Genomic DNA, 26,967 nt, shown 5'->3' on the forward strand with positions numbered 1-26,967 from the left:
TGTTAAAACGCGTGTAAATTTGCCTGTGTTTTTACATTTTTTTTTGCGTAAAAGTAACATTTATTGATATTTTAATTAACTCAACGTTTCAACAACTTTCCAGGTCATGTTTCAGGAGCAAGCAGAAAAAACACAGATACAATTACACGCGTTTTAATCCTTTTAAAACTATATTTCAAAAGTGACTGGTGCGGATACATAGAGTAAAGAAAGAGATGATGCCATGAGTGAAACCGATACAGAAGGCCACGCACACTGATGCTGAGCAATTAAATAATCAGATTAAATAATAACGCGATAGAAAGAGAGATAATTTTTAGGTGAACATACCTGCAGGTAATTAGCTCTTAGTGATCAGAATTCCACTTTATTATATTGTAACAAGAGTCCCTGTTCCTAGTTTAATTTTAAGGGTTGATTTTTCTCTACTTGTACTATCATGTGATAAGGACAAAACCTAGAAAGTGAAACATAGAAGGATACTCCACGCTCTAACTTTCAAAAGCAGTGTAGCAATCCCACATCAGCTAGGTACAATGTTACAGAATAAAGAGTAATAACAACATAACCTAATAACAACAGAGGTTTTACTAAGCAAGATCTTTTTATAAAAAAGCTAGTTTAATAACCAGCTAATAAGAATCATATAGTACACAGTTCATAGCTGTGAGGGCCTAATAATACGTTGTGAAAATAGTTTACGCAGACTATGATCTACTCGTGCTTATTATTGGGTATTTCCTGAGGACTGACGTGTGTAAAAAAGACAGCAGGCGCTACTGACTACTTAGCTATTTACTTATAGCTGTAAAGTTGAGAATCAATTCTGATAACGCCAAAACCACCTTATATTTCACACTTGCATTTGCAATTATTTTGAAGGTACCAATGTCATATTATCCTGGAGATATTGCACAAGTGAACTCATCCCACAGCTTGTTTGTACACGGTGGAATAAAGTTCTTTAAAAATCACACTGTGGGGAAACGCAACCTATTCAGATAACGATAATTTTAGCAGCTCTCGCTCGAGATTCACTATTCCGATCATAGGGAATTGTTGTCGAAGAGTGGTGATACGAAAAATAGAGTTTTTTTTGTGGTAAATGCGCAATCTTGAGTCCTCTGGGGGTTAAATTTGATCAACTTTCATTTTACCCCATTCCAACACCATCTCAAGAGAGGAGTCCATGGAAAACACAAGTTTCTTCCGCACTGGTCGACGATTTCCCGAGAGAGCCCGCATGGCGAGTGTAGTCGGCATCTCCAGCACTGTCGTCTGCATAGTAGAGTATGTAGGTGTAAGACATATCCTTGATATGCAGACATATGATGGATAATCTATTACCCTTAAAATTCCAGGAGATATTTTTAAGTTTTTTTTTTTTTTTTTGGAATAGGAAGACAAACGAGCGTACGGGTAACCTGGTGTTAAGTGATCACCGCCGCCCACACTCTCCTGCAACACCAGAGGAATCACAAGAGCGTTGCCGGCCTTTAAGGAAGGTGTACGCGCTTTTCTTGAAGGTACCCATGTCGTATCGTCTCGGAAACACCGCACAAGGAAGCTCATTCCACAGCTTCGTGGTACGAGGAAGAAAGCTCCTTGAAAACCGTACTGTGGAGGACCGCCACACATCCAGATGGTGGGGATGATATCGTAACTTGTGGCGTGTCGTGCGAAGGTGAAATTCGGCGGCAGGAATCAGGTTGAACAGCTCTTCGGAACACTCCCCGTGATAAATGCGGTAAAAGACACACAATGAAGCGACGTCTCTATGGTATGGTATTCCTATGCTAATTTTAATGAATTGAGAAATGCAAGAGGCGCCATGATTTTTTCAGAATCTGTGTTTTAGGCCTACTTCCAGTACTTAGCCATAACTAAACTACCCTCCACTATTTGTAAATTTTAATGCTAAAATCAACAGTCAGTTCTAATCAAAGAGAATTTAAACACTACGTTCAGTTCTAATAAAACAGTAAAACTGCACACATATTCGAAATTAATAGTGTCTCAAGAGGATGTCTGATGGACCTTAAAAATCTTAAGTATTATCAGTCAAAAATATGGAGGCACCCTTTGTTGGGTGCCTTATTACAGCCTTTCTTGCCGTAAAAGTAAGTAACTATGTATATTATGGTGGATTAGTAAAGTCTAACCATAGTGTTTTAAAATGCACATTTTATCGTAACTTTTCATTCGATAGATATGTCTTATTCACATTCGGTTTCATGTTTCTCGTGGTAATGAACTTTTAAAAATAACTGTTGATAATGTCGACACTCTCGATCACTTGGATGACTTACTCTTAGTAGAACTGACAAAACAAATACAAAATTGACTTATCCTTCTTAATCCAATAAACATATAAAACTATTGTACAGAAATACCTGGACCTGCGTCCTTCTGATATGAAGACCAGTTTTCAACCGTTATCAAAATGGCAAGTGCTATCAAATTCGTTATCAATTTCGCTACTTATTTGAAGTTACCAGATATCAAGCTGAATACTGGACATTGTTTTCATCGGACTTCTGCTACCTTTTTGTCAGATTCTGGAGCGGACTTAACTGTTCTCACGCGACATGGAGGATGTAAGTCGAGTGCAGAGTGCGAGAAGTATCTAAAAGAATCCATTGAGAACAAGGCGAAAATATGCGAATGCATCGTGGAAAACATTGAAAGTTGCAACTTCAGGCAATCCATCAATGCCACTGTCACCGCGTCACCTACTTACATCCAAAAAATGAGATTCACGGTCACACTCAAAATGGGCCAGATTTGGACAATATTTCAAACACGCAGAATATAAAATCTACAACATTCTCTGTAATTAAAAAAATATTTATTGCGTCGGGTACAGTATTTATACCTACCAGTGGGTGGCACCTTTGCACAGGATGCCGGCTAGATTATAGGTACCACAACAGCGCCTATTTCTGCCGTAAGCAATAATGTATAAGCATTACTGTTCGGTCTGAAGGGCGCCATAGCAAGTGAAATTACTGGGCAAATGAGACTTAACATCTTATGTCTCAAGGTGACAAGCGCAGTTGTAGTGCCACTCAGAAGTTTTGGGTTTTTCAAGAATCCTGGGCGGCACTGCATTCTAATGGGTAGGGCATAAAATTCAAACATTATAGATCTTTAATAAAATAAATTTAATGTGGTGTCTTCTATTCGGCTATTTTAAATTAGTAAGTACTTAAAATTTTAAAAATTCTTAACGGTATAAATTTTTTTGTCGATAACCCCTTTAAACAGAAATCCAGTAAATTGCTTCTGTGGTAAGTTTTTTTATTGCTAGAGGTAATGATTGAATAATTTTATATACATTCCGTCGCTACTGCTAGGTATAATGGTCCAACTTCACATATACAACTAATACATTTTCTGAGCAACAAATGCTGGATGCACTCCTGTGCCATTTCTCCATATGAGAACACCGTATCTGAGTACTGACGCGACATATCCATGGTACGCCATTATAGATAACTAATTAGAAGCCATTCTCCTCAGTCTTCCAAGAACATACACAAATCTATAAATTCTAGAGCAGACCTTATCAATGTGATCACAGAAATTAAGGTCCTTAACTAAGATAACACATAAAAGTACTGTCAAATTTTTCAATATTTATTCCATTATAGTTAATATTTAGATCAGCTTGTTTACGTAGTTTTACAAAAAATTGCATATACTTCGTTTTCATTAAATTCACAACTAATTCATTCTTATCAAGCCAATTAATAATATTTTTCAAAGTACAGTTAAGTCTGATTCATAGTCAATTAAAATTATCAGTTTTAGAAGATATGGGAATCGATATATCATCAGCAAACATAAAACAGTGGTGTTGAGTTATTTTTAAAAGACATTAATATAAATAATAAACAACAAAGGACTCAAAACAGTTTCCTGAGGAACTCCATTTTTACAGTTGGAATAGGATAATTGAAGAGTTATTATTTCTAGCTTTACTTTTAGCACGTTTATTTGCGTACATTGCCTGCGTCCAATTAAATACGATTTAAACCAAACTAAAGCATTGCCCCTCATGCTACACTTTTCCATTTTTCCAAATTAAATAACGTGATTGACGAAATCGAAAGTTTTGGACATGTCAAGATATAGAACAGTTGCCTGGTTTTTGCAATCAAGATTCTCAATTACTGACTTCAATAGTTTAATTATAGCAAGGTAAGTGGATTCAGCCTTTTGAAGTCCATATTGATTTGGTGCAATACAATTAAATTTTAAAACAGTAGTTAATTCATTAGTCTTAAGTAAATACATTTCTCGAAAACTTTAGCAAAGAAGAGAGTTATTGGACGGAAATTTGATATATCTGATTTATCTCCTTTGGTAAACCATACCCCTCGATATTGTAACTATTTCAACACATCCAGGTAAGAACCTGTTTCGAAAAAACAAACTGACCCGATAAGTCAAAACAGTTTGGATCACAATTCCGGACTTCTTTAAGATCTTTGTAGAAATTTCATCTCGCCCACAAGCATTGGTATTGGTTAGTGACTATTTCTGCAATTTCGAGCTCACTGAAAGGCATAACAAAGAGTTAGGCACTGAGTCTACAACCCTAGCAGCAACAGCTAGTGAACTATTGGATTTAGGTTTGATTGATAAATTACAAAAAATAGTTATTAAATTCGGCTACCATGATAGATGGATCAGAACTCTCAAGTTTTTCACATTTGAAGTTTTCAAGACTGAAACTTCAATCACGGAAGGTGCTTTCTTCTATTATAATAGACCAAGTTGTTCTAGCTACATTTTACTTGATTTGAGAAGATTCCCAGCACAATTACGTTGAGTCTTGCATATGTATTTCCTCAATAGTTTAGAGTAGGCTTAAAAATATTTTCTTATTTTTTGAGCTTCTATGTGGGTAATATTCAAAAATCAGCTGTTGCTTGATTTTGCTACTATTTCTATGCCCTCTTGTTATTCACTTAGGTCCGGACAATTTATAGGAAATTCTAATACGAATCTTACGGAAGCATTGGTTGAACAGAAGACAAAAAACTTCGTGAAAACTATTGAAAGCTTTGTTTGTATCTTTTTCTTTTCAAATATCAGAAAAACTTAAACTTTGCAAATATGACACAAACTTGTTTTGATTTTCTAAGGAAAAATCTTTTTTTTATGACATACCAATGCCTCAAACATTCTGGTTTATTTTACGCGAAAACGCATAGTTTGTGCAATATTATGGTCTGACAGGTGTAAATGTTCAACACTTTCTTGTGTCTTTTACTTACTTTACTTATTTTATGATCTATATCTATTTAATGTCAATTTAGTTTTTACTCTATCTTTTTTCAAAAAAATTCCTCATGGGTGATAAAAGAACAAAATATATTTTTGGCTCGGGCGACGGACTTTGAATACTAAGTGAGCTATTCTGGAGTAGAATCCTGAAAGTAGCGGATAAAGCACCCTTGCCGTAAAAATATCATTTTGCTCCCATAATATACAATCTACTATTATTGCCGATTTTGGAACGATTGCCTCAATAGCTAACGATTCTACAGTGACAATCATTATTTTGTTTTCAGTGAACTTGTCACTTAAGGCGTTTGACGTTGGCAGTCATCTTTCGAAATCTTTAATGACAAATTGTATTCACTTGACAATTCAACTTTTTGTGTTGGTGTTGTTTTGGAGTCGGATTAGGGATTTCTTTTCGAATTAAATTATTAATTCGTCCTGTACATATGATATCGCAGATTTTGTATATTTTTATCCGAATTAGGAAACTGTCCAGTGATATTAATTCTTGATACTTATCTAATAACTGTAAATGTGACAATCCATAAGTGGGTGCTGTAATTTTGGAGGATTGATTTCGCCGTCTGTGCAAACATTTCTTTTCTTATTCATAAATCCAATAAGTATCCTTGTTGCTCCCTTCTTATTTACCTTCAAAATGTCTTAAATGTAATATGAAAGGAGTATAAAATTCGTTAATTTCTGCCTTCTATTAAAATGGCTGATTTAATTCGTGCCATGGGAGCGCCGATCGGACCCCCTGTAAAGGATAAGTTAGGATCGCCTTCAACTGAATCAGAGGGCGGTGGTGACATCGCAGAGCTGGCTGCTGACTTGGAACTTGATGAAGCTGATGGCCCAAGCACAAATGGTTAGTTACTTACATTGATAATCTATGCTGTTTTTCATATTTTTGTTTGTTACTGTTAAAATTCTTCAGTTTTATGAAAACGTAAATGTAAAAATACTTAGTTTTATTATGAATTATAAAAATATTATATTTTAGAAATATTTGTTATGAATTGCTTAGTAAATATTGTGTGTAAACTACTTGGCACAACAATAATAAAAAAATAATAATAATATGTTTGCCATTCTTATACTGCACATTATGCAATAAACTTCTTACACCAGTCAGGGCAGTTTCTTTTTCACTTCCCTCACATGAACCTCTTACCCTAAACACAACTTCCCAGTGATATGTAATTAATAAAAAGGTAAATAGAATAGTTTTGTGAACTGGAAAGTCACCTAAATTCGTAGACTTCTGTTTATTTAGTTTTCTGCAGTTTTTTATATTATATTGTATTTAAGCCTAAGGTGATTTAACTACAAACATGTGGGTTAATCTTAACTAGTTATGAATATAAGCTTAGGATTAATTGAATTGAGAATGGACCTAGTAAGATATATATGTATAATTTGTACCTAACAAAAACATATGTATATCACAAAGAGAATAAGTTGATTAGCCAAATATACAAAACACTTGTATGTGAAATGAAATAGGGTTCTATTCAAATTCAAATATTTTTATCTAAAATTATTGAACATCAAAAACTACCATCTATTTGAAAATGTATGCTTCCCACCTGAGAAGAACAGGCCAAGAAAGTCAATGGGCTTCTTTTTTTTTTAACAAATATTTCATCACAATATAATATCATACAATTGAATTTAATATTATATAGCCTGAGGGTGGTTGCTGGGATACATTCATAATATCCACCAGCCACATACATGAAATCTTCAAGGGGTAGTTCACTAGTGACATCTCCTTTTGTATAAGATATATGAAAGCTGGCAATACCAGGAGTGTTGCCAGCTTTTTGGTGTTTCTTCATGGAATAGGAGGACATACGAGTGTACGGGTCAACTGGTGTTAAGTGATCACCGCCACCCACATTATCTTGCAACACCAGAGGAATCACAAGAGCGTTGCCGGCCTTTAAGGAAGCTGTACACACTTTTTTTGAAGGTACCCAAGGTGTTGCAAGAGTGTGTGTTGTGATGATCACTCAAAATCAGGTGACCCATGTTCTTGTTTGTTTTCCTCTTCCATATAAAAAGATACATACCTGTGCTATGATGGATATATCGAATATTAACATTTATATAGCATGGTAAGTCATACTACCAATAGTTCTCAAAGTTAAAGCTAATAATATCCTACTCTATTTTATTTTATTAATTTGAAGACATTAATGTGGACTCAATTAGAGATAGGTACTGTAACAAGGAGTTCTTATCCGCATATAAGAATAAGATATCATTGTTCTAGTGTTGGCTGTCAAGCTAAAGAATGGAATATGATTCAAATTTGAAATATTGACGCAGATAAAAATAATTGAATAGAAGAGATTAGAGAATCAAGTAAATTAAGAATGGTTGGGTTTCGGCCCAATATAAGATATATATAATATAAGATATAGATGTATTAAGTTACAAAATGAATATGTTGAATTAGAAAGTATTAGATTGTTTGATTCTAAAATGATCCGGGGTGTGAGGGAGGACTCACATGTTACAGTACTCTATTGATGTGGCACCATACAAATACTCTATTCTTGGTAGAGTACCTCAACAATCAATTGTGGTTGCCCTTCCACAATCCACAATTTTTTTATTTGAATTAAGTTTTTTATTCACATTGTAACAGATACTTTTTAATTTAATAGGAGAAAGGCAAGCTGTGCTGGCTCCGCCAGAGAGTGAGTGGTATCATGGAAGACTGGATCGATATACATCTGAAGAGAGATTATGGGCGGCTGGTAAACATGGAAGCTATTTAGGTAGGTTTTTATTTACCAGCAAAACTTTTATGGTACTTATTGGAAAATACTGACTTTAAACACACATTCATCTTGTAGTAAGCTACTAAGCAAAAAGTAAACTTTCTGTACAACATGTTGAATTTGGTGTTATGCTAAACAAAAAGCCATTGCTAGTTGCAGACAAGTTAATGTAAGCATAGTTTTGTTCAGTTCAACACTTTTTAATTACAATCTATTATAAATCTGTTGGAAATTCCTCAATTTAGCATTGCATATTTTCATGCCAAAATCTTATTTTAACTTCTGAACTGTGGGAGGCTCCTTTGCACAAGATGCCGCCTAGATTATGGTTACTACAATGGCCCCTATTTTTGCCGTGAAGCAATAATGTGTTAGCATTATTGTGTTAGGTCTGAAGGGTGCCATAGCTAGTGAAATTACTGTCCGAATGAGACCCTTATCTTATGTCTCAGGGTAATGAGCGCAATAATTGTAATGAAATAAATAAATACAAGCTGCCTGAAATCTGCTGCTGCAATAATTGTAGTTCCGCTCATAGTTTTTTTTGGGATTTTCAAGAATCCTGACCACTGCATTGTGATGGGCAGCGCATATTAATTACCATCGTTAAAATCGTCTTGTCCTTTATTGTCACAAAAAAAAAAAGATCTATGTCCACCACCTGTTGTTGGCTCACAGTGACAAATAGGTACTACTCGAGCAATCACTCAATTGATATTCTCTGCTCCATTACCTATTTGAATAGCAACTTGTCATTATTGACTGTTTTATCTAGGGCTAGGCTATAAAAAGATTCTCACGAATTGTGCTTGTTACATGAAGTGTGAATTGTAATGAGAGAATAGTTTAATAATTACCCTTATATCTATTGAGAGAAATGTGTTTCTATTAATAGGTAGTGGAGTATTCTCGAAACATTACATAAAACGAAACCCTACACTTAATAAGCTCTTGGTTAATCTTAACAATTGTAATTATATTAGTGATGCTGCTGACATGGGAAAAATTGTCTATTTTATTTAATTTAGGGATAAGTAATGAGTTATTCCTAAAAAATTTACAGTGGTTAATTATAATTAACTATGCCAAAATTGTATACACAAACCATTTAATTTACCGCAATATTTAAGTGCTTCTGGTTTCTATTGCTTCCTCATGGTGTATCCAATGGTGCTCAATAGATGTTCAGGACCATATTAGACTGCTCTAGTTGCAGCTCTTGTGAGCGCATCGTCCCTTTATCTATTGTCTATGATTCCAGCATGCTGTGGAATCCCATGTGAGAATCACTCTGTTCTGGGGGCCTAGTGTGTTTGTGACGCCGTCAAATTTGAGTCGGCAAAGAGCCAACAAAGCTGATTAATGGTCAGAGTAAACATATACTGTTTGGTTGTAAAGTTAAGTACCCATTTTGGATATTAGTTTTCGCGGAAGATAGAGGCTCAATATCCCAGTTTTGTGCTAGATTTAAGACTGGGGCATTATTCATAGTCCCTACAATCAAGTTCTATTTCCGTTTTGGACAGATCGGTGAAAAATAATGTGGTGCTCCCCAATGTTTCCCTACCAGACGACGGTTTATAAGCAAGGCTATTTTATCCTTTTTTGCTGCTTTGTCGATGTTACTTCGATCGATATGTGAATTGGATGTTACTCCCAGATACTTAATCTCAGTTGGGAATTCAAGCTTGGAGCCGTTAAAATTAAGGGCCATCAGTTTTTTATGTTGCTTTTTTCTTTAGCCCACTGTCAGATGGTGTTTAGCGGTTTTTGCAATTTTGAACTAAATAGGCTTTTCTCGGATTTTCCGATACTGTTCTTGTTAAAACAATCTTTTTCTTTTTCGAGTTACTTCATATTGTTATACAAACTAATTATTTTTTAAATTGAGGACAATAGCAAGACCTGCCCATTAAAATGTAGTGCCGCTCAGAATTTCGAGCGATTAGACTTGATTGATCCCAAAATTGCATGGGCAACGCAGTTCCGGTCGTCATTTTGAGTCTTAAGATGTTAAGTCTCATAGCCTAGTAATTTCACTAGCTACAGCGACCTCCAAATCGAAAACTGTTCCACGGCAGACTAAGGTGCTGTTCTGGTACCGATCTAGCCGGCATCCGCAAAGAAACTTGCGCTTGGTAACTTTATACGAAAACAAATTATATCAAATGAAATATATATTTAAAACTGATTTGTGATTCAATTGAGTGCATGCAGCCTACTGTGTTGCTATTGGGGTCAAAGTGAGTTGCTTAACATAGGAAATTAATAGAAACGAGATTATCAAACGTAAGGTTATGTGTTGGAGCTGCTTTTACGTCAGTGTTTGTGTCCAATGGTAGAGAGGAGATAGACAAATCTATCCTTTTACGCTTATGAACATTTCAATAAACTATCGACATAAAGAATTGGACTATAACTATATGTGACATAACTATGGATAGATAAGATCTTGTCATTAAACGGTGACAGCAACTTATCCGTAACTAGAGATACGTTATTAAAACGGCCGTAAGATAAATTATACGTCTAGATAGTCTCTTCCTGTTAGATAACCGATAAAATAAGGCCAGGTTTATTAATAGTGTGCGTGACAAGCTACGTCTTACACTCGTGATTATCTTACTTTGTTTTAGTGTACGTATTGCTTAAAATAGAGGTTAACTCTAAACTCACTCAATTTTTTCGTCGTTTTCACAGCCGTCATAGTCTATCTGGACGTATTAATGATCTAAGCAAACAATAATTGATGTGTGCTTTTTGTTTGCAGTACGAGAAAGCGATCGCAAGCCCGGCTCGTATGTGCTGAGTTATTTAGGACGAACAGGAATTAATCATTTCCGGTAAGATAATTCTTATCGTGTTGAATACGAAAATAGTGCGACTTATTAAATTGTATACTACCTACCCCTGGGCCCCAACTTCGCCTGGAATGTACTTTTTTGGCCATGTCCTTTTCCGATAGCGAAACACGAGGTATTGTTGAGAGACGAGCGCTCGAATCAAATGACGAGAGTTTGAGAATATACTCATTATTATTGTCACCGTTATACACAATTATCAATTATTCACGATATAATTTTACTTGAAACCAATCATAAGTTATGCGATTATAATAGTATAATAATATAAGTGGATTATAATGTAATAACTAGTTATATAATTTTTGAGTTAATAATCATGAAAAAAGGTGTTCGAGCGCTTAAATCTCTAAAATCACCCAACAGAGCCAGCGAGGCGAGGAACGTACGACATTTTACTTTTTATTTGGCCAAAAGTCGACCTACAACCTGCCTTTTACAATTTGTATGATCAAAAATTTTTCTCTCTTTTCAATTCCAATAAAAAATAGTTGAAAAAAACTAAAAACACGCTTTGGTTGAAAAGATAATGGTTGAAATGAATGATATGAATTCCTTATTGACGATAGATGAAAAATTACATAAATTAACAAAATTCTTATTTTGCAAATTAAAAAATGAAACAAATAAATTAATTATTAATGTATTGTCATTAGTCCTCGATAAATCTACGGAGTTTGAACGAAATCTGGCAGTTTAAAGTGGGTTAAAATCGCGCCCGAATGAGTCGGTTACAAAGAAACATATATACAGGTGAAGCTAATAAATGGCGTGTAAAAATGAATATACCCACTTATGGTTAGGTATATATCCTATGTAGGTATATATCCTTTTTTGAAATAGAAATGCATGCTGGTCTGACAGTTATCTGACCGTAAGTGATCACCGATGGCAATCCTCTCTACACTGCACCAGAAGAATCATAACATTATTCTGCACTTTTTTAATAATTCTATGTCGATTTGGTATTTCTATTCAGCAACAACATACTTATTATCTTTTCATCCAGAATTACTGCGGTGTGCGGGGATTATTACATCGGCGGTCGCCAGTTCGACTCCCTGGCAGAGCTGGTCGGTTTCTACAGCCATTGCTCAGATCTGCTGAAGAGGGAGCGGTTAATTGAACCAGTGCCTCCGCCCGAACCTGTCAATGATAAAAAGGTATTTTTATTAATTAATAATTAATATAATTAATTAATAAGTAGTGATAACATTCTGATACTGAAACGTGCTATGCCAGATTCCACGACGTTTTACCTTGTTAACGCGAATTCGTTGCCCCGTAGTTTATCCTTTCATCTATATTATCAACTCCGTATTTTCGCTCCTTTTAGTCCTGGGATTTGGTGGAGGGCGAATTCATTGCTGCGCGTACTTTTTTAATATTAAAGGGGCAATGGACTAGCGTGAAAGTCAATTAAACTTTATTCAAAACCGCTTTAACTGAGCACTTTCGAATCTTCATTTAAATTACTGAATCTACCATATGTTCGGAATATTAGGCTGGAATAGCTCGTAAGAAGAACATACAAGAAACTCTCCTCAAATCGCCACTCTTTTAAATCAATGAGTATTTTACAATAGCTGCAAAACAATAGCATCAAATGTATGAGTTGTGTTCAAAGTTAAAGAGATTTTTTTTATAAGAACATTTTCATAAAAAGTAATAAAATATAAACTGTCTTAAAAAGTTGATGCATCAACCTTTAGAGATTGAATTCATTGTTTGTGCCACGCGTCATAATTACTAATCGCATCAAACAAATACAATGATTAACTATAATGTCACTCTATATGGTAAGTAAGATGGAATATCGTGGGTAAATGTCTAATACATAAAACAATAGGAGTGATCTTCGAGATGCGTTGCTGGTGTGTAGAATGCCGTCACAGTGGGAGCAATATTTAAATATTTTAAACTGTTTGTTGTTTTAAATAAGGAAAACTGACGTAGTGTATAAACATTGTGGAAATGGGCAGACTTACATACAATAACATGACAATCGGCACTAAACATGGACTTGGAAATGAACAGAAGGAAAGAAATGAAGGCCTTTGTCAACATTGGGCAAACAGCAGGTTGTTTACGTCATTGACCTACCAACGTTATCAATCCTAATTTCTAATCCTAATTTTATTTTAAATCATTAGTCTGAATGAAGCCTTCAATAATTACTATCTTTCTCTATTAAATTAAAATTATATTTTTACATCGATACATCCTTAAAAAATTAAAAAAAAATTAACAAAATAACAACCGATTTCAAAAATAATAATGTGCACTAAAAAGTATAAAAATAATCGCGTACTAAATTACAATGGGACCACACGGGAAGCACCAGCTTTCAAATAAAAAAAGAATTATCAAAATCGGTTCACCCAGTCGAAAGTTTTGAGGTAACAAACATAAAAAAAAGAACATACCGACGAATTGAGAACCTCCTTGTTTGAAGTCGGTTAAAAATAGTTAAACATAAATATAAGTTCACCCGCGTTGGAGTAAAGAGCTTGTTACATTGCTCTGTTTCATGAAATCTAATTAGAAACAATCTTATAGTGAAATTTGAAGCTAGTGATCAGTGCAAGACTAAATTGGATAGAACTGATAAGAAATTTCCAGCCCATCCTTTAAATCATATAGCAACTTTACCTATTTAATTTTTAATATTATACACTTTTAGGTGGCCTGCGCAGAACCCGACAAGAACTATGCATCATTATCATCTATCTACTATACTATAGTAAACCTTCTTTGTCAAAGAAGTCTTCGTATATTAATTCTTGAATATCTGCTCAGTGAGTCCCAGAATTATTGTTGTCATTATTAAATATTTGTTGCAGCGCGTGGTTGCCATTCTGCCGTACACCAAGATGCCGGATACCGACGAGCTGACGTTCCAGAAGGGAGACATATTCTTCGTGCACAACGATATGGGAGACGGTTGGCTGTGGGTCACCGCGCACAGGTATTCTCATCAGATGGTTCTTGATCTATACATTAGGAAATGCGGGTAGTGCAAAAATGTGTGTGTAGGTACTTATGAACGTACGCAAGAAGTTATTTTTCTTTGGTGCAATAAAATAATAATCCTTAAAAAAATATTCCTTGTGCTATTTTATGTTTGTAGAATAAACAATATTGTAATGTTACGTAATTTTGTGATCTGATTAATTTCGCAGCGTGTCGATTTAGATCCGGCGTTAAAAACTTAAGTCCGTACTCCCTCTAGTGTTTATTGCGACGAAATTTTTCCTAATTTCTTAATTACTCAAACACATACTCGACGTTTGCTATGTTAGCTGTTGATAACAGTACAGGACACAGTTGTAAGTTTTTTTAATACATTTTGCGGTCTGTTTTCTTCATGCTTACAACTTTGAAGGTTTTTAAGGATTGAGGTTCTATTTATTTTTCATTGTTAAATACTTCGTTTACTCAATTACTAACTTTATACAATATTGTAAGTATACGTCCCATTTTCATACAAAATTTTTGTTTTTTTTATTTATTCTAAGCTGAGCCTTTGTTTTTTCTAATCTTCCGTTATTGAAACCACCCTGTAACTATTGAGACAGAAAATAATAGAAATATTCAAATCAAGATCATCATAAATCCACTGAATAACTATAATTTAAACTCTATTGGCCAGGCTAGCAAAACTCTAAGAAAAAACCAATTGTATGAAACGTGCAATCTTGACAACATATTGACAGATGAAGGCTATAATCTTGTAAAAAATAGAGATAGCCGAAATCCGCTCCCTTCTAAGCAACTATTCGCTTTCAAACTTCGTCACCATAATAATGTAATTACTATTTCAAAGTTATGTCAAATCTCTGCACGTTTCATACTAAATTAAATTTAAATTTTTACTTAAGCAGTCCTGCCTCTTATTACGTTGTATTTACATCCTTTTTGCTATTGGCTATCTGCTTGATGTTTAAAGTTTAGACAAAATTATCGCTTTGATAACAGGACAGGAGAACAAGGAATGATCTTCAGAGAGCTAGTGGAGGATCTGGATCCATCTATAGACCCCAACACCGTGTTCTCGTGGTTTCACCCCAACTGTACCAAAAGTGAGGCAGTTGACATGCTTGTCAAAGCGGGACCCGGGAGTTTTCTAGTCAGGTACTGCCATTGTATCTTATTTCATAAGGTTTATAATTTTATATAATAAACGCTTCCACAATGTAACTAATGGTAAAAGATTACTGCCATTGTAAGGTGGAATATCAGAGGAATTATGTACTAGTATACCTACTGATCTGGAGATCGGTGTATAAAGTTTGGTTGTATCAGAGGAGTCGATAGAAGATGCAAGTTTCTCCCGGCACTGGTCCACGATCTCCAGAGAGAGAATGCATGTTGAAGGCGTCCAACATGCATTGCATCATTGATATGCAGGAATGTGGATAATGCAAGAAAATATTTTTTCGTCAATACGTAAGAAATGATACGATCTAGTCAAGATTGCCGAAATACGTTCAATGATGGCAGCGCAGGACTGATCACCGTGGAGATCTTTGGGGGAGACCTTTGTCCAGCTGTGAACGTCTTCCGGCTGATGATGGCGTAAGAAACGGGTTCAATTGTAAATATCCCTTAAGCTAAGATCTTGTGCGATTGTATTTTAAGAAGTGTTTTTTTTTTAATGAAAATACGGGAGAGACGAGCAGGACGTTCCGATGATGGTAGTTGATACGCTCTGCCCATTACAATGCTGTGCCGCTCCGGAGCCCAAAAATTCTGAGTGGTACTACAATTGCGCTTGTGACCTAGAGACATAAGATGTTAGGTCTCATTTGCCCAGTCATTTCACTGACTACGGCGCTTTTCTAAAGGCAAGACCTAAACGCAATTATGCTTACACATTCTGCTTCATGGCAGAAATAGGCGCCGTTGTGGTATCCAAAGTCTAGCCGGCATCCTGTGCAAAGGAGCCTTCCACAGGTAAGTGTCGTTGAAGGTATGTTGCAGTAAATTCTGCGTGAATCACACTGTGGAGGAACATCACAAGTCTGGATGGATGGTTGCACCTGATCAAATAGTTTTACATCATTCCTAACTTGTCGCACTTAAGTGTTTATTAACTCTACTCTATCACACTATATTAATCGCGTTTGACTTTTGAGCGTTGAAGAATCAAACGATGCTGTGGGTCGCTTTTATTTTAGACTTATGAAAATACTGTTCTTGTAAGAACAGTACATTAACATTAAGAGATGTTATAAATGGTTGATCATATAACTAACAGACTAATATTTTTTCAGACCCTCCGATAATTCACCCGGTGATTACTCCTTGTTCTTCCATATCAACAATCAAATACAGAGGTTCAGGATTGAAAAGAAGGGGGTAAGGTACCTGATGGGTGGGAGGACATTCGAATGTCTGGATGCCGTCATCAACAGATACAGGAAGGAGCAGATTGTTGAAGGCCATACTTTAGGACAACCGGTAATTTTTTGCTGCTGTATGTAGTATAAAACGGGGTGAATTCATTCAATTTTCTTTGTATAAAATACGATTAACAAATAGATGTAGGAGATGTTTTGAACCTGTGCTTTATTTAAAGTTTTATAAATATTAGTGTATTCCATACATGTGGGTTTGAGCTACTAAGTCATGATGTCATTTAAAGATTGACAGTAGGGCTGCCATTTTTTTTCAGTCCGTTAATATGAATCACGTGACCAGTTTTGTGTTCATAACTCAATTTCGACATGATTGTGGTTTGGAACGTTTTTCTGGAATTACGTCCAAAAGTGTCTAGGATACGAGAGCTTGTATGAAATAGTTAATGCCAGTGGTGGTGTTAAGGTCTATCTGTGTTGGCCCCTGCGGGAGATAGGCATTATTAACTGTTCTGTATATTGAATGCAAAAATATCTTGCATTAATTAATTATGCATACTATGACTACAAAAAAAAAATATCACTAAGCCTGCCTTACTTGATAATATAGCTAGTACGCGAGTTTTCGTCTCAACAAAATCAAGTGAGTTGTTTTGAAGTAACGGTTATTTTCCTTTTCGTATTTTATACGCTACGGTATGCTCACGTGATGTCATATTTAGGAGAATTTTTATACCTATTTATTTTACCTCTGATTCGCCGCAGTCTACGGCCTACGGTCTTCAAAGTCATCGATCTCATGAGATCATTTGGGAAATCGTAGGTTATTATTTGGTCCTTACATATGAAATTGGCGTTTTGTATGGGAGGAACAAAAAGTCGAATATTTTTAAATATAATATATTTAATTAATCAAAGTATGAACCATTGTTTTCTATGCACTTTTGCCATCTCATAGGTAGTTCATTGATCCCTTTACTAAAAAAACCAGTCGGACGGGAATCAATAAAATCTGTGAAGGCGATTTGGACTGCCCCATCAGAGTTAAATTTTTTCCCTTGCAAGAAGTTGTCCAAATTTTGAAAATAATGGTCTTCTGTTGGAGTAAGGTCCGGGGAGTACGGAGGATGTCTTAGACATTCCAATTGAAGCTCTTCTAATTTGGTAGCCGTCTGTTGTGCAGTGTGTGGTCTAGCGTTGCCGTGAAGTAGCAGTGGCGTGGAGCGATTGACCAGCCTAGGTTGTTTAGCCGCTAGCTTTTCCATCATGGTTTGCAATTGCTGACAACAGACATCAGCCGTAATAGTCTGGCCAGATTTGAGAAAACTGCAATGAACAATACCGGTACTAGTCCACCAAACGCTTACAAGTAACTTTTTTGGGGTTAATTTTCGCTTGGGGCAGGATTTGGCTGGCTGGCCAGGATCCAACCATTGCGCTGAGCGCTTCCGATTATCGTAAAGAATCCATTTTTTATCACAGGTAATGATTCGGTTTAAAATACCTTCATTATTGTGCCGGTTCAGTAATGTAACGCAGCAATCGACGCGCGTTTGCCGGTTTGCTTCAGTCAATTCGTGAGGTACCCACCTTTCAAGCTTTTTAATCTTCCCAATTTGCTTCAAGTGAATTAAAACAGTTTTATCACTAACACCGCAGCCTGCAGCTAACTCGGACGTGGTTTGCGATGGATCCGCTTCCACAATAGCCTTCAATACTTCATTATCAATTTGGGTCTCAGGCCGTCCACGGGGCTTGTTCTGCAGGTCGAAATTTCCAGAACGAAAACGTTGGAACCAAAAACGAACTGTGTTTTCTTTTGCAACATGACCGCCATACACATCATTCACCCTTCGAGTCGTTTCCGCAGCACTAGTGCCACGGCGGAACTCGTACTCGTAAATAATGCGATACTTTAAGTTTTCCATTTTGTAAAATGAGTGACGCAAACAGAAAAAAACAGAATAAAAAACAAATGAATGACGGTCATCGAAGCACAAATACATGAGTAAATAGCTGTACAAATTTGAATTTGGAATTCCTTACCAAAGAGGAGAACATCGTGATTAAAGTGGCCAGTACAAAATACGCCAATTTCATATGTAAGGACCTAATATTTATTTGTGTGTTATCAATTGTTTAGTAAAATGTTATTTGACAGCTGATTGCGGAAGGGCATCATATAGAACCACAACAGAACACGAGTGGGGCGGCCGCTGAGAAAATATACGCGACCTTGCGGGAGTGCCGAGACCAAATCGGACTGAAGAAAATGAAGGGCATCAAACACCAGGGCTACTTGCACAAGAAGTCAGACAAGGCCGCGAAGAAATGGAAGGCGCTCTACTTCGTACTGCTTCAGGAGGGGACAGACACACATCTGTACTTCTATGACTCGCCCAAAAGGACAAAACCCAAAGGGCTCATTGATCTCTCCTGTGCTTATTTGTATCAGGTAATTATAAAATTCGAATGATTTTCATAATGTTAACAGTTAATTAATAATCCTCGCGCGTTCAGATTGAGGGACCATTGGGAGGTTCCTTTGCACCGGATGCCGGCTAGATTATGCGGCAACGCTCCGGAGATTCCTCTGGTGTTGCAAGAGAATGTGGGCGGCGGTGATCACTTAACACCAGGTGACCCGTACGCTCGTTTGTCGTCCTTTATCCATAAAAAAAAGTAATTAGACTGGTATCTTTTCAAACTGTCATAACAGTGGGAGACTCCTTTGCACAGGATACCGACTACATTATGGGTACCACAACGGGCGTCTATTTCTGTCGTGAAGCAGTAATGTGTAAACATTTCTGTGTTTCAGACTGAAGGGTAAGCTAGTGAAATTCCTAGGCAAATGGGGCTTAACATCTTATGTCTCAAGGTGACGAACGTATCTATTATTGGGCCATTCAGAATTTTTTGAGTTTTCATTAATCATGAGCGGCTCTGCAAAGTACTGGGCAGGGCGTATCAATTACCATCAGATGAAACTTCAAAAAAAGTTTATTTTCATAAAAAAAAGATGGGGACAGGCCGCTATATCTGTGTTATATACACGTTATTAATCTATACGCTTTCAACCATAAAGAGTCGTACGTGCTCATAATGTTTCTTATCATTTACTTTCTAATAGCATTTAAAACTCAAATATTTGTCGGCCTATAGCGGGTGGTCAGTCAATATATTTATTTAACTTCACAATTGAAATGATTATTGTCACTTAAATAAAATCTTAGTTATATCACAAAAAAATATAAAATTATTACTTATCATAACATTTGAAAATGCTACAAGAAAGCTTTATATTGGTTAACTAAACCAGCTTACTCGCACTTGAAATTAGGACAGCGCGTCTCTCGACCTCTGTTATTTCAGATTTTCACTTTCCATCATGTGAGCCACTTGTCCCCTTTAATACACAAACAATAAAGAAGATGTCCGTACGACAGTGATATTAAACCACGCCCGGCAAACGCCCTTTTTCAATATAATGTGCATTCATAACGTATTTGAAAATTGCATATTCCATAATAAAACCATTTCTACCTATCTAATGTACCACCGTTTTGTAAAAATATGACCTGCAATAAAATAAAATTTTATCTGATTTAGATTTGATTAAACATTTCGGCAACATTTTCTTGCCAAGTTGTGTTACGGTTTGAAGGGCACCCCTACCTAATAAGATTACTGGACCACTGAGATCTATGTATTAAGGTGGTGAGTGCAGAATCCCATGTTCAGAATTTTGGTTTTTCAAGAATTTCTATTGAAACCGCATTTATAATTTGGTGTTCACCTCGCTCGTCGCTTGACGTCTTATATAAAACTAGCTGACCCGACAGACGTTTTTCTATAGATAATAAAAAGAAGTACTGTTTTTTATGTATTTGTCAATAATTTTTCATAATATCAAAAATTATTTCGTAACATAATATGCTCCTTGTTGTTATAATGAAATTGTTTCACAGCAGAACTGTCAAACCGTGCGTCAATAAATTCTCTCACAGAAAATATTATGTCCTTATAAAACAACTATTGGGAATAAAAATAATAACGGGTCTCAAATCCAAATAAAAACTATCCCATCTCTCAAGTTGGACCAAACTGCACTTCATGAAGTAATCCTCATTAAAATCCGTTGATTAGTTTAGGAGTCCATCGCGGCCAAACAACGTGACACGTAATATATATATTACATGTCACGTTGTATATATACATGTCGGTATGTGCCAGGTGCACGAGTCGCTGTGGGAGCGCGAGTTCTGCTTCCAGCTGGTGGAGCGTGCTCTGCCGTGTCTGTCGACACACACGTTCCTGTCGGCGGCCACCAGCGGCGAGCTGCGCGCCTGGCTCGACGCACTGCGGCCGCTGTGTGTGCCGCAACAGGCTCGACACCAGTCCAAGGTAACTATCATACTATTTTTTATTTTTTTTTATTATGGAACAGGAGGACAAACGAGCGTACGGGTCACCTGGTGTTAAGTGATCACCGCCGCCCACATTCTCTTGCAACACCAGAGGAATCACAAGCGTGTTGCCGGCCTTTAAGGAAGGCGTACGCGCCTTTTTTTGAAGGTACCCATGTCGTATCGTCCCGGAAACACCGCACAAGGAAGCTCGTTCCACAGCTTCGTAGTACGAGGAAGAAAGCTCCTTGAAAACCGCACTGTGGAGGACCGCCATACATCCAGATGGTGGGGATGATATCCTAACTTGTGGCGTGTCGTGCGAAGGTGGAACTAACTAACGGCCGTTCCCAATATACACTCCACAGATAGAGATAAATAACTACCTTCTACAGTCAATAATCTGAAGCTGTTCAATTATACCTGATAAAGCATTCTATCACCTTAAATTGGGACGCGTGAATTGCAATTTCCATGCAAATTTCTATCGAGCTATACGTCCTCCCATTGACAGACAGCGTGTACGAATGAGGTGAGTTACCGTCGATAAGTTTATTGGGACAAAAAAGTCAACGATAGTTACGATTTTTATCTCAAGTAGGCCACAACCGGAGATAGACTGAATATTGGGAACGGCCGTTACACACCTCCATCATGTTGCTGTTGACAGTTGGTATGTGCAGTACTCTAGCGGGATTGAGAGCTATAGCTGTACAAATATTGAACTTCGCAGACGGCTAAACAAACAAAGTTACATAACACATGTTTATATCTTGTGTTAGTGTTACCTAAATATTTATAATTTAATTCATTTTGTTGATTTTATTTAATTAGCATCATTTATTTCATAATCAATCTTATTGTTAAATTTTAATAATCTATTAGAATGTAAAATATAGGCAGTCAACTGACAACACCAATATGACATTGTCATTTGACCACGAATACAGGCATATAAGTTGTAACACCGGTACGGTATGATTAAAATGTTTTATATTATATTATTACAGTAATTTGTAACAAAATATGATCTTTAGTAATTACAAGGTTTGATCTCAAAACAGTGAATACTGCTAATACTTGATTGTATGGAATGACTGAATGAATGCATTTAATTCTTAACGCTCAAGGGAACCGTCAGGCGGTGGCGATCGAAGTGCATATAAAGTACAGTGCTCCCAAATTAATAATGCGCATACAGATCTTCGCTAATGGGCGTATTCCCGGAAACACCATTCAATCGTAAGAGCCCTAAACAATGCACTTGCATTTTGTACCTTGTGCGAAAGAAATAGGAGTCAAATCATGTATTCGCAATACGAAAACAAATCGGGCGGTCGGCTGTGGTAGCCGGTCAGTCTTTAAGTATTGGTGCCGACTGCACGTGTTCAGTCTATATGGAAATTATATAGAGCTCCTATTACACACCCCTCATGTTATTATTATTGTAATATAATTATACTAAATTATGCAAAAGTAATGCATTTTACCACTCTATATAGATATCGTCTCTCGACGGTCGGGAAATACGACCGTTGCGGAAAAGTGGCGAAGATCTGTATGCGCATTATTAATTTGGGAGCACTGTACAGTTGTAAATTACTCCAAGCGTCACATAATGAGGTCACTGAAAACCAGTGTTGTGCTCATTAAAGTAACTATAACTGAATGGACTCCAGTTTTGGAAGACCCGTGTAACACAGATCATTAGTATTGTTTTTTTTTTGGTTTTGTAAATAAGATTGAGCTGATATTTGTTTTCATTGTCTTATTTTGTTTGAATGTGTGGTAAAATCTTTCTTCCGAAATAAATATTGTTTTATCTAATTTATCGACAACAATGTACGGTACACACCATCATATCCGTGCAGGTGGCCCGCGTGGTGTGGCTCCGCTCGCTGCGCGTGCGCTGCGTGACGGCGCACCGCCTGCCCGCACGCCTGGCGCCCCGCCCGCACCTGCGGCTCGCGCTGGGCGCCGCCCCCGTGGCACGCACGAGGCCGCGGCCCTCGCCCGACCCGCACTGGGACGACGAGTTCGTGTTCGAGTACGTACATACATTCTGGCAAACATTTGATGGCGATAGATACTTAAAAAACAATACTTTGTACAAGGCACATTTAAGCGATATATATATAACTTACAATAGGTATGTTATAACTAGAAACTGGATTATATGCTGCAAAAAATGCCCAAAATATGCATGTAAATATGCACGAAAATAAAGTCATATATTTTTAAATATTTTTATTTTATTTTATAAAGGCTTGTACTAACAATCGTATTTGTGAAAAAGCTATTACAAGATATACCTACTTAGGTAACAATGAAATCTAAGATTTACCTTTAAAAATATGTACTACTAAGTACTATTCTAAAAGTTCTGTACACAAATTGTGTCTACGAACGCTTAGTAAATTTTTGTAAGCTGAAAAGGAGCGTTCTACGTCTACTGAGGTTGCTGGGCAGAATTTAAATTTGGGTGCAATGTTTGGGCTTCCTGTGCCGGATCAAACATTTTCTAAAAACAAAACTTTTTTAGGTTAGTTTTTATACAACACTTGCTCATTGAATTTGCCTCTCCATATAAAAAAATATATTAGAAGAGTATCTAAACTTATCAAAGAAAATACTTATTTTGTATTTATCTCTGATGATGATTTTCATTACAGTGATGTTCCTCCGGACGTAACCTCATTCACAATCACAGTTCACAACACAGGAAAGAGAGGGAAAGAGTCTGAGGTAAGTACAATTAATGTACTATTGTTTATTAATTTTTCTATTTTATTTTCGGTAGTATAAAGAAGGTGCTCGGTGTCGTTGATAAACCATAAACTTACGATATAAATGTTAATTCAGTTCATCTATGACAGTGCAGTGTTGGTTTATCTATTTACAAATATGTTTTTATTGAGGAAGCGCATATAACTATATAAGCTAAATATAATATGTAATTCTTGAAGTCATAAAAAGAAGAATAGGTATTTATTACGAACCTGTACTGTCTGCAGTATATTTAGTGATCTTGAACACATCTGCGCAATCGGATGACAACTTAAAGTCATTTTCATACTTAGCCGCTAATTGAAGAACCATTTGCATGTGGGGTTTAGGGGCTTGCATTTTTAGATCCTTATAGCAGAAGGTGTCTCAATACGTAATCACGGTTACGTCTGTCTTCAGGCGTCTCACTTTCTGGAAATAGGGCTTTAGACTGAAAGATAAAACTATGGCGGTCACTTGATATTACAAGACCTTCGACCTCTTTTGCTTCTTTTCTTTTTTAAGTGATTCACCTTGCCCAGTGCTATGTAGTGATGATAAAAAAATTTTGAAACTAAAAATTATTTCTATTAAACTATTAACATTATAGGTTGCAGAATTGACAATAGAGTTAGCAAACTTAGCGAATGGCGAGGAGGTAGAAGAGTGGTATCCATTAGCGGGCATGACACCAATTGGAGAGTGGGGGTCACTGAGGCTGCGGATAAGGTAATTATATAGATATGTAGGTAATATAAGAAGAAGTTTTTACATATTGATATAAAATATTCATTTTTCACCCTACCCGTCGTTCTTGTAGTGTTACATTGTTAGTTTAAAAAAAATCACTCTGTATAAAAAGCAACAATGTATTATACTTTTATTGTTAATATTGAGGGTATTCGTAAATTTGTTAGTTTGTAATGTTGTTCATTTGTCTTAGCACCTAAATGTTTTAGTTTTGTTTTTTTTACATACCTAATAAATATTAGTTTGTAGTTTTAAGTTGTTTTCTTTTATAATATCACACTTTAAATTTATATAATATTGTGTATTTCGATGACCTATAATTGTACATGGTAAAACTCGAATGAGTTTATGTATGTACAAGAATAATGATGTTTATATGTAACTTGTTAATAATAAATAAATAAAATTTATAAATATGTATAAAACGCTTCGCCATGCTTTCGGTTCGCTGTCTGTTTGACAATAGCTTCAATGAAAATGTTTCTAATTTGCCAGGTACATGCAAGAGCTGGTGATGCCTCGCGAGGAGTACAACCCTCTGCGACAGCTGCTGCTCGAGCCCGGTCTGGCGGCGGTCAAGGCGCTCGCCGATCTGTGCCGGGCTGACAGACAACCTCTGGCCACTTGTGAGTTATATATATTTCTCATTATCAATAGGATCACAAAAAAAATTAGAGAGAAAACCTTATTGTAAGTTTTCACAACCACTCGTACCATCAACATCACAGAGGGATCACAAGAGTCGCTTTTAACTATATGGGTCATACACTTATGTCGCCCTGATCGCACCTCGCAAGGTATTTAAAATTGTAGAATTTCGTTTACAATTAAATTTATTAATGTTTTGATGATCATACATATTTGTAGTAGGTATATAATATGGATGGTTCTATAATCTAGAAAAATCTTAAGTCGGATTTAAAAATAGGGCAATTACGATCGACGATTAATTATTAATTTGGTGGACAAACCAAGTATTAACATTTTTTTGGGCTATTGATTAATTTGACTATGGTTTGGTATTTGATAGTTTCGGGTGGCTTATATTAAAGAGTCAAATTAAAATATGTTGTTTTGTCAACAGCGGTGCTGCACTCGTTCTCGGAGTGCGGCCGCGGGGCGGAGCTAGCACACGAGTTGGCGGCGGCGGAGGTCGTCCGCGAGAGCGACCACCGCGCGCTCTTCCGCGGCGCGTCTCTGGCCACGGCCGTACTCGACGAGTTCATGCACGCGCTGTGCAAGCCATTCCTACAGGTTACTATTTTTGAGGACTCTAAATGAATTATTCATTATTATACTATACTAGCGGCATGCTATGATGGCCATTTTGACATATTATAATAGTGAAGTGAAATGTCAATTTATTTATGCTCGAAAAAAACATAATCAAAGCTATTACTTTTTGTTGCAAGTAGTACCTGATTGAAAAGGTTTAATTAAACAAAAATGTAATTTAATTAATATATTTGAACGAACTGAATATTGGAATGAAAATGAATATACATACTTTAAAATATGTACATAGGAAACATGTGAATACAAAAAGAGACCAAAAAAAGGTGTAACAAAAGGCCAGATTTAATCAGATTCGTCCATACTGCTATTTTCACTGTCGTCACTGTTATCATCACCCACATTAAATATAAGTTCGTTTTCTAAAATATTATCTATTTTCACATCTCTTTCATAATCTTCCCTTATTAATTTAACAGTTCTATTCACAAACTTTTCCCAGTCTCCTTTAGTCACATGTCCACAAGCTTCTTCTAATATTTTTTGCATTTTTATTGTGGCGTCTTGCAGCATATCCCTTAATTTGAGCCCACGTCAACTCAAGTGCATTATATTCATAATGGTAAGGCGGTAACCGTATAACTCCATGCCCATGTTCTAACGCTGTTTTGTCAATGACGTATCGGATCTTGGTTGGTTTGTTTTGCTTGCTTGCTTTTACGTCATTTTTTTGAAGCCATGCGACGATGTCAGCTTTCTTTTGGGACTAGGCAGGTGGCTTCTCAATTTGCATCGAGTGGTATGGGGCGTTATCCATATTTATAATAGATGTTTCAGGGAGGCTACACAACATGAAACCATTGAGTAAACTTTTCTCCATTCATTTCTTCATGATAGTCTTTAGTGGTTTTTGACGCAAAAGCCATGAGCGAACCTTCGGCAAACCTGTTCATGGTTCCGGCGTAACAAATTATACGTTGCGATCCTTTTCCAACAGGAACTTTGGACGTAGACGCTGCAGTGTCATCGGTCCAACAAAGGTTTACAGTATGGTTAGCATTCAGCCATGTTTCATCCAAAAACACAACATTTTGCTAATTTTCAAATTCTTTCACTTGCCGTAAAAAACTATATCTTGCCAGCACGATATCAAATCTTTCCATCAATATTTTGCATTTGTTACATTGTTTGTATCGAAATCTAACGGTCTTCAAAATCTTCGTTAAAGAACTTTCCCCACCGAAGAATAATCCAGCTTCCTTCAGTGATTGCTCCTTCCGTAAAAAGTACACATGTCTTCGGATGGCATCGGCATCAAAGCTATCGGTGCCTACGACTGGTTTTGCTCGTTTTCTCTTTTTTGGTGTGTGAAGTTTATTTTCTTCTGTGCCAGTCTCGCCATATTTTTCTTTTGTTAATAGTTCGTTGTCCAATATTAAGCGCATCAGCTACGCGTTCAACCACAGACGTTATAGGAAAAATTTTCCCTCTATTTTGA

At 36.4% G+C, this 26,967-nt stretch overlaps 1 protein-coding gene across 1 annotated transcript in view; it reads left to right on the plus strand.

Moving 5' to 3' along the window:
- The first annotated feature begins 5,685 nt into the window (after positions 1 to 5,685).
- The window catches only part of LOC126973167 (ras GTPase-activating protein 1), a 28,411-nt gene continuing 7,129 nt past the window's right edge, over positions 5,686 to 26,967 (plus strand). The window contains exons 1-14 of the mRNA XM_050820376.1: positions 5,686 to 6,166; positions 7,974 to 8,087; positions 10,861 to 10,933; positions 11,961 to 12,114; positions 13,795 to 13,919; positions 14,930 to 15,085; positions 16,228 to 16,414; positions 18,473 to 18,766; positions 20,548 to 20,718; positions 22,592 to 22,767; positions 23,393 to 23,465; positions 24,097 to 24,215; positions 24,732 to 24,862; positions 25,321 to 25,490. Coding sequence (XP_050676333.1) covers positions 6,013 to 6,166; positions 7,974 to 8,087; positions 10,861 to 10,933; positions 11,961 to 12,114; positions 13,795 to 13,919; positions 14,930 to 15,085; positions 16,228 to 16,414; positions 18,473 to 18,766; positions 20,548 to 20,718; positions 22,592 to 22,767; positions 23,393 to 23,465; positions 24,097 to 24,215; positions 24,732 to 24,862; positions 25,321 to 25,490 — 2,097 coding nt within the window. The 5' untranslated portion in view covers positions 5,686 to 6,012. The remainder of the gene's footprint in view (positions 6,167 to 7,973; positions 8,088 to 10,860; positions 10,934 to 11,960; positions 12,115 to 13,794; positions 13,920 to 14,929; positions 15,086 to 16,227; positions 16,415 to 18,472; positions 18,767 to 20,547; positions 20,719 to 22,591; positions 22,768 to 23,392; positions 23,466 to 24,096; positions 24,216 to 24,731; positions 24,863 to 25,320; positions 25,491 to 26,967) is intronic.

This window comes from Leptidea sinapis, chromosome 28 (genome assembly GCF_905404315.1).
Source record: "Leptidea sinapis chromosome 28, ilLepSina1.1, whole genome shotgun sequence".
Taxonomy (NCBI): domain Eukaryota; kingdom Metazoa; phylum Arthropoda; class Insecta; order Lepidoptera; family Pieridae; genus Leptidea; species Leptidea sinapis.